The sequence below is a fragment of the Apodemus sylvaticus genome, chromosome 1 (assembly GCF_947179515.1).
Source record: "Apodemus sylvaticus chromosome 1, mApoSyl1.1, whole genome shotgun sequence".
NCBI lineage: Eukaryota > Metazoa > Chordata > Mammalia > Rodentia > Muridae > Apodemus > Apodemus sylvaticus.
This window is the reverse complement of record NC_067472.1, coordinates 91,273,831-91,281,851: the sequence shown is the minus strand read 5'-3', so window position 1 is coordinate 91,281,851 and position 8,021 is coordinate 91,273,831. Positions and strand designations below refer to the sequence as shown.

General features: G+C 46.6%; 1 protein-coding gene across 1 annotated transcript; it reads left to right on the top strand.

Annotated features, from left to right (window-relative positions):
• Window positions 1-1,747: 1,747 nt before the first annotated feature.
• Window positions 1,748-5,912, top strand: Calcb (calcitonin related polypeptide beta). The gene is made up of 5 exons (XM_052200854.1): window positions 1,748-1,853; window positions 2,878-2,973; window positions 3,217-3,351; window positions 4,560-4,744; window positions 5,453-5,912. The coding sequence occupies exons 2-4, from the start codon at window positions 2,885-2,887 to the stop codon at window positions 4,720-4,722; spliced, it is 387 nt and encodes a 128-aa protein (XP_052056814.1). The 5' UTR covers window positions 1,748-1,853; window positions 2,878-2,884; the 3' UTR covers window positions 4,723-4,744; window positions 5,453-5,912.
• The last annotated feature ends 2,109 nt before the right edge of the window (window positions 5,913-8,021 follow it).

The window sequence follows — 8,021 nt, the reverse complement described above, 5'->3', positions numbered from 1 at the left end:
AGATGTCACCCTATTATATTTGGAGAGAAGGCCCTCAAACAAAGGTCATTCCCATGATTCTCCTTCCATCCAGAAATGAACTAACAATCTGGATGGAGAGAGACCTTGCTTTCATGAAGAAAGTCCTTTAGAGAGTGTTTGTAGGGTGGGTGCCCTACCAATTACAAAATAATCATTACAAAGCCATCATATGCCTCTGCTGGGGGGTAACTTTGATCTACATCTAGCTTCCTGGGGAACTGCTTCCTATCCTCCTCACTGCATTGAGGACTGGAGGCCAGCTGGAGTTTCCCAGTTGGGGTTTTTTAATTCGGGGAGGGTGGTGTCATCTGCCCTTATGCCAACAACTTGGACCTGAATCAGAAAAGTGACTCAGAGGACCTGAGCAAACATACTGAGTTCCTTTCTGATTCTCAGAAACTGAAGTCCAGGTGTGGATCTCCACAAGCCAGAGGCATAGTTTTTCCCACACATTGCTAGAAGCCCCAGCAAGCGAGGCAATTGGGTAGTCCTTGTTCTGTAATCAAGCAATGAAGAGGGAAAGCCCGAACCCTTGGGAATGGGTGTCAGTTTACTTTCTAGTAACTCCGAGCAGAGCACAGGTATGTCTTCTCCACACACTTGATAACAGGGAGAATGGGCAATGTGGAAAACAGGAGTTCCTTTCCTTGGGTGTGCATTTATTGATGTCTGTGGTTGGGGTAGAGCAGTGATGTGCTTATTCTAGGGCACATAACTCATGCCTGTTTCTGAGAGCAGAAATGTGAGCTTATTTTTGGCCAGAGCTCAATTGATTTGGGTTAGTGCATGCACAGAGCCTTCTGCTAAAGGCAAGTGAACCACAGTATTCCTCAGTGACAGTGCGTTAACATGCAGCAGGCAACCGCCTTGCTGTCTGATGCTGGCTTCCATAAGCATCCAGCAGCTGAGTGAGTGTGGAAGTTCCCTGCTGGCCCCTGGGTTGCCATGTCTGCTCAGGTGGCATGTGCAGGACTTTGGGTCAGCTCTCAAGCTTGCAGAGTCCGGTGGTGGAGATGCAGGGGAGGGGAAGGGAGCCGCTCCCTGGGCACTAGTAGTGCCAGACTTGATGCTAGTCAAACCTGCCAGGGGTGCAGGGAAGTGCTTTAATCTATACTGCTGCGGCAGTGTGAGGTCTTGGATTTGAATGGGGGGAGGGGATGCAAAAAACCGTAGCGCAGGATTTGGAGGGTCTGGTACCGGGAGGAGAAAGTCCAGTTCCCTGTGCAGTCTGTTAGTCTGCTCCCAGTACTCTCTAGTTTCTACCCTTTTTAGGCGAGTGATGCGAAGCACTCACTGCTAGAATGTCCATTTGGGACAGGCGGGTCAGAAGTACCCTAATGGATCCTAGGACCGCTCCTTCCCTTGACAATCATCTTCCTGGATGTATCTATTGAAATCCTCTTAAACCAGGGAGTGCTGCTCGTCCTGCCTGGGAGTCCAGCCATGAGGCTCAGGCCCCTATTGAAGTGGGCGGAAAAAGGTTCAGGTTAAAGAGGTTGTGATGCCAAACTCCAGTTTGCTCACATTCTGGATGAATTCACCATCTCTGTATCCTTACCCCACCCCCACCCCCTCCCGTTCCTCAGCAATGACCTCAAAGACAGGGAGTGGACTGCTGCCTCCCTCCTGCAGAAGTGTAAGTAGCTGCAGCTATGACGTTATGGAGGCTCTCGGTCAGAGCTCTGATTGGTGGAGAGAGCTACTGCGGACCCCCCACACCCTCAGGATCAGAGAATAAGAGAGGAGGGCTCTGGGGACAAGACACTTACGCCCGCGTGTGCTCTTCTGGGGTGGACACTTCGCTCTTGCTATTCCAACACTCGGGCTGCCAGGTGAGAAACTAACTTCTCAATGCATACAGCTCTCTCTCCTTTAGTTTGTTTCCTTTTAATGTTGCTCTTTTTGATACAGTATTTCACACTGTAGTCCAAACTGGCCTGGCACTCACTATATGGCTCAGGTTGGTATCCTCTCAAACGCTCTAAAATCCTCCTTTCTCAGCATCCTAAGGATGCGGATTATAGGCGCAAGCCACCACATCACGCTCTATTTGGGTCTTTTTGCTGTCCGGGTTTCTTATCATTCCACATCCATTTCCACCTTCCTGCAGCTGGTGCTCTAGCCAGAAAGTACAGTCCTCACGTTTTCTCTTAACTAAAGTAAGTGGGACCCTTAGGACTACTCAGCAGCACTGGAAGCTGGGCGACCCTATCTAGGTGCGTCTGTGGCCCCCTCCTTGAGTACAGGTGGTCTTGCCGCACCCTAACCAGTCTGAGGCTGGGAGCTCCTTGGATCCGGGATTGGGGAGCACCGATCTTTTCTCTCGGGTGTTTCCAGTCTTTAGCCTCCTGGGGTTTTCAGCAAGCATCTGGGTCTCACCGCGGGGAGGAGTCCAGCACCAGCTGCTAAACTGCACGTCTGTGGTCCTGAGACAGCTTAGTTGGGACTTAAAAAAAAAAAAATCTCCCAACTCTGCAGATGGAGAGAGAGGGATTAGTTCCAAGTTACCTTTCCTCCCCAGGGCAACTGCTCAGAAAAGGTGGTTATAATAATTTCAACCGGTTAGAAGTCCTTCACAGCGTGACAGCAGGGAGCAGGGAGCTCTGGGTGGTTCTTGCTTTCTTCACAGATGTGAGCAAAAGGGGCTCGGCAGGTGTGTTCTCCTGCAAACTGGGGGCAAATGAGTGCCTGTAGCTCCTCCCTGTTCTTACACAAAGCAGAAAATGCAAACCACATCTACCCTCCCCCACTCTGCCCTATCAAGCCTGTCTTTGAGATCCTGTAGTGTGGTAGGAGAAGAACTAAAACCTGGGTCCCTTGTCCGGGAGCAATTGGACTATTCTTCTCTTTTTACAGAGACACTATGAACTTCTGGAAGTTCTGTCCTTTTCTGGCTCTCAGCAGCATATGGGTCCTGTGCCTGGCCCCCAGCCTCCAGGCAGCCCCTTTCAGGTAAACTGACCTCAATCGGGAGTGCAGTTTGGCTCCCCTCCTGCTGCCCCTGGGGTGTGTCAACTCTGTGGCTCTGTAGCCCTACTTGGTTATTTGTAATTCAGCGCCCTCATGTGGGCACTGGCCTAATGACCAGACCACTATGCCTCTAGGGAAGAAGCAAGGGCTGAGAAGCTTGGCTTCGGATTTGGGGAGGAGAAAGGCAGGGGATCAGAACCCACACTGGGTTTGCTGCCTCCACAGGTCAGCTTCAGGGAGCAGCCTAGACCTGGCCACCCTCAGCGACCAGGAAAAACACCTCTTTCTTGCTGCACTGATGCAGAACTATGAGCAGAAGGCTGGGAAGCTGGAACGGGAGCAGGAGACTGAGGGCTTCAGGTAAATCTCCTAATCTGGCTCTCACATATTCAGGAGGACCTATTCCAGAGAGGTAGAGAGACACTGGCCAGCAGTTTGAGGAACTAAGCTTGAGCCCCAGCCTTCATGGAAGACAGGTTCCAGTGTCACCAGAGGGGCTCATACTGGTTAGACACATTATATTGCTGTTTCTCCTGAAAACTCTTGGGAAAGGAAACAAGGAGATGCAGGAGGGAGTTGGATTGCACCGATGGGGGGACATGGCTGAACTGTCTGAGGCAGGACTGGGTAAGTGCGATGCCAGAGGATGAACAAGAATTGGAGGAAGCTTTCACAGCTTCCAACATTTGTTGCTCTTTCAACTGGCAAGGAGCCTTTGTTCCACACTTCCAAGGAAAGGCTGTAGGGGACAAGGGGTCTGGGACAGGTAGCACAGCATCTGAGGCAGGTCCTGCCTTCTCTGGTATAGTCTCCAGGCCTGAAACACCACGGCAAGGAAAGAACACAGCGGGTTGCTTGCAGAAGGTCCATTGGTTTGGCTTTGACGTGTCCAAGATGCTACTGGAGCTCTCTGAAGCCTTCCCGGTTCCCTCTCTTGGTCCTATTTTTGAATCTGTTGCATGTGCATTTCTCTGCACGCTGGCCACAGCAGCTTTAGTGTGTCTGAGAATGTCAGTGACTCAGAGTGGAAAGGGCAAGACCCAAAGTCAGAGGCAGTGTAGAAACCTTCTGGAACCTTTATGTAGCTGTTCATCACCTGCTCCTTGATACTGAAGTGAGCGCATCTAGAAGAATCAGAGTTGTAGTGATCACTGCTTTGGTCAACATCTGAGGCTTGTGAGTGGCCAGGGCCTAGGAAATAGCCTTAGTTTCAGGGGAGCTGGGCACAGGGCTTGAAAGGTTATGGGTCAATCTCTGTGATGCAGCTATGGCTTCAAGCATGCTAAGGATCAGCTAAGCCCTTCGGAGCCGATGCTATAAATGCTCTTCTTAGCTTCAGCAAGGGAAGACTTTTTTTTTTTTTCTTCCTATTTGGTGCTGGTTTGGGAAAGAGTTTTTGGCAAAGACTTTTAGGTCATTTCCCTGAACAGCTTCGATAAATGCACTTAGGAGAAATGCTTATGGTTAAGTGGTGTGTCGAAGGGCTACAGTTCTTGTGGAGTTCCCAGAGGGTAGGAACTCCCCAGATCTCACTGACAAGACTTCTCTTCTTCCATTCTGAATATCAGTGTCACTTCCCAGAAGAGATCCTGCAACACTGCCACCTGTGTGACCCATCGGCTGGCAGGCCTGCTGAGCAGATCAGGAGGTGTCGTGAAGGATAACTTTGTGCCCACCAATGTGGGCTCCAAAGCCTTTGGCCGCCGCCGCCGCAGAGACCTTCAGGCCTGAGTGAATCACCTGCAGGAAGAAGGTGATTTTGTACTCTGGATTGGGAGAGGAATGATTTGGGGGCTAAGATCCACATTAGGAAACCCACTGACTGTGGTAGAACCTTGGGGTCCTGTATATTTAATACTAGTTTTCTTCCTGAGGTAGTTGAGTTTCTTCTCAAACTAAGTTTGAAAAGGAAATCAGAAAGGCAGGAGAGGTTGCACAGAAGCAGTGCCTTGTTGCTGAGAAGAGAGAGAAACGCTGCCTAGATTTGGACAGGGAAGGGCTTGCAAACCTTACCCAGTGCCAAGCCCAGATTCGACAGGGCTCTACTTTTGGTTGGTGCTCCCCAGCTCAGACCAGAGGGCTATAAGCAAGTCACTACTGGAATCTTTAGTATCTTTCCTGCTTTTGAGACAGTCTCAAGTAGCCCAGGCTGGCTTCCTTTTCAGTATATAGAGGCCGGCTTTGAATCCAAGTGCTGAGATTGCACTGTGGGGTCTCCAGAACACCTAGCAGCACTTCCAGTGCTAACAGGGAGAGTGCCATAGGCCTCCTCCCACTTGTCTTCAAAAGTCATGGGTTCAGCTTAGTGGAGGAGCCATTTCTAAGGCAGCACTGTTAGGGATGATTGTAGCTACTCACGTATCTGTGTCCTTCCTCTTTCCCTTATTTTCATTCCTTCCCCCTCTTTTTTCTTCTCCTTTTGCCTTTTTTCCTTTCCCCCTTTTGTTTCTCTTTATCTCAGGTTACATAAAGTTGAACCCACCATGCCTATTAATATTTTATTAACAACAGCCTGATGAAAAGCCCCCATGGACGATGTGTATGTTTGCATCCTGATAGATAACGAGGGAAACTACCGTTGTTACTTGAGAGGAATGAAACCAAGTATCAATGAGTTAATTCTGTGTTTGTTTGCATCATTTTTATACTGAGTCTGTGGCCAGTCAAATATGATGGTGTCTCCCACTGGCATCTTTTGCAGGAAACCAAATAGGTTCTCTAAGAGCCATCCAGCTGATGGTATCAGCTCTCTTGAACCTTAGGGAGATGTGAAATCACTGCCTCTTGTAGCCACTGGGGACTCGTGGTAGAGAAGTTGCTGTGCCTTGATGTCTCAGAACATGACTATAAATTTATTTAAGGAAATGTCAAAATTGTACCATTTGTGAACTTCATCAAGATTAAAGCATATTTTGGATACATTTTTTTGAGTCCGTGGTGGTCCATTTCAACTTGTTTTCCTATGTAATAGTAGTGGTGGTAGTAGTAGTAGTAAATACTTTTGAGTGTTTAGTATTCTTTATTGTTCTAAGGAATTGTGATATACCTGTGAATTGCCTTAATCTTCATGACTAAGCCATAAGAAGATACTCACATTTGAGGAGATAAAGGCACAAAGAGGTGAGATTCAAGGTCACGTTAATAAACTGTGATAGATTTGTGATGGTGTTTAAGTACACAGTAGAAGCCACTGTGCCTTATGATTTTAACAATGCTTTTGAAAATTTCCAGATATCTATGAACCAACCTTTGGCTTTCCTGCCTGACACGGTAGACCCTTACATTCTGGAGAAACAAAAATTTAGGCATATAATGTCCTTATATAGTATAATGATGTCTCTTGTACCCCTTATTTGATTTCAAGAACAGTCAGTAATAGTGTTGCTACTCTACAGTCCTTCTCTTCTTCCAGCCAGTGTATTGCTGTATCAGCACATCTATAAAGGTGCATTTTTAAATGGCAAAGATGCTCAACATAACCAAAGATGCCATTTAACAAGGAAAATAAGTACATTCATTATTTATTAACTCTTTACTCTGACATATACAGCAATGGTTTAACCTTCCTTAGATCTTTATATATCCACATATAAGATCTTGGCTGATGCTGATACTGAGCCTTTGTATTGCTTCTGGTTCATACCTTAAGACCCATTTGATGTAGAGGTTCCTTTCCATCTGTTTACCTCTTACATCTAATTCTCAAGAGGGTGTAGATTACTGTGCAAGGATTTCCTCCATTGCTGTGGTGAAGTTGGCATGCAGTTTCTGTGAATTACTGGCAGATCTCAAGGGAATGATGTGGAAGAAGCTGATGAGGCCGGAGATGAAGATGACAGATCATGTAGGGCTCTATAAGGCATCTGAAAGATTTCAGATTTCTATTGGTTCTAGTTGGCAAAAAAAATATATTCGTCATTTTAACTGCAAGTATTTAATTTAGCAGTGGCAAAAATAGGTGTTAGAGTGCTGGAAAGGCCATGAACTACAGAGGTTGCCATCTATGATCTAGAGGAAGGAGAACCTCTGAGAGACTTGGAAGATTCTTAATCCACTGAGAAAGGAAGTTAGCAGACACCAGTCTCTCTTGGTTGGGTACTGGGATGATGCAAGACTGTTCTAAGAATGCAGATACAGATATCCCTTGGATGGGTGGGGGAGGAGGTGCATCCAGAATGTTCTAGGAATTTAGAAAAAACTAAACCAAGCAAGGAATTAGAAACAACCTCAATGCCAGAGTAAGTCAGTACGTGAGTGGTGTTGACAGAAACAGAAATTGAGATTGGAAGGAGCCAGATCCTTCTTGGGTTGGGCTTCTGAAGTTCTTTTAGGAACTCCAATTGAGAGTCTAACAGGGTCTAGCTGGCAAGATAAAATGTGTCTGGCAGAGTCCCAGCCCCAGGATCTCATTTCAGATGTGTAATTTCATATTTGCATATTGAAAAGTTCATTTATTTTGGTGTGTGTTCTGGGAGCAAGTCCTTGAGCCGTGGAGTCAGCACAATGAGGACATAAAACAATTATATCACTGGCCAAATCCTCCAGCTTCTCTTAGCGCCCAGTTGCTCCCTCAACCACCGTCTCTGCTGACCCAGATCCATGGGCTTGACTCCTCCTGAATGTCAAGTCAGTGGAATCAGTGTGAAGTCTTGAGTCTGGCTTCATTTTCTTCACAGAATGCATCTATGTCATAATATTTATCACTGAATTGCCAAGTTTTAAAACAATTGTTGATATGAACCCTAATCCATTTCCTTTCCCATTGAATGACACTTGGGATGCTTCTAGCTTCTGAGATTTGTGAGAAGAGGTATGGTAAACATTCATGAACAAGTTTGAATGTGATGATAAACAATGTGGGCTCAATGAAGATCTTATAAAGACATACCCCATTTTAATTATTAGAACTGATGAAATGCTAATTTTTAAGCAAAATGTATTTGCAGAGGGAGCTAAGGATCCTAAAATAAGTTTATTTTGGATTGTCCCAAAAGCTGTAAGTCCTGTGTATCCTTAGAGGTAAAGAAAAC

What these genes read in the sequence shown, in the direction of transcription:
- Calcb (XM_052200854.1), top strand. Translation starts at nt 2,885, where the DNA reads ATGAACTTCTGGAAGTTCTGTCCTTTTCTGGCTCTCAGCAGCATATGG. An exon ending in CTCCAGGCAGCCCCTTTCAG is followed by an intron (nt 2,974 to 3,216) that starts GTAAACTGACCT and finishes CTGCCTCCACAG; the next exon opens with GTCAGCTTCAGGGAGCAGCC. An exon ending in CAGGAGACTGAGGGCTTCAG is followed by an intron (nt 3,352 to 4,559) that starts GTAAATCTCCTA and finishes TCTGAATATCAG; the next exon opens with TGTCACTTCCCAGAAGAGAT.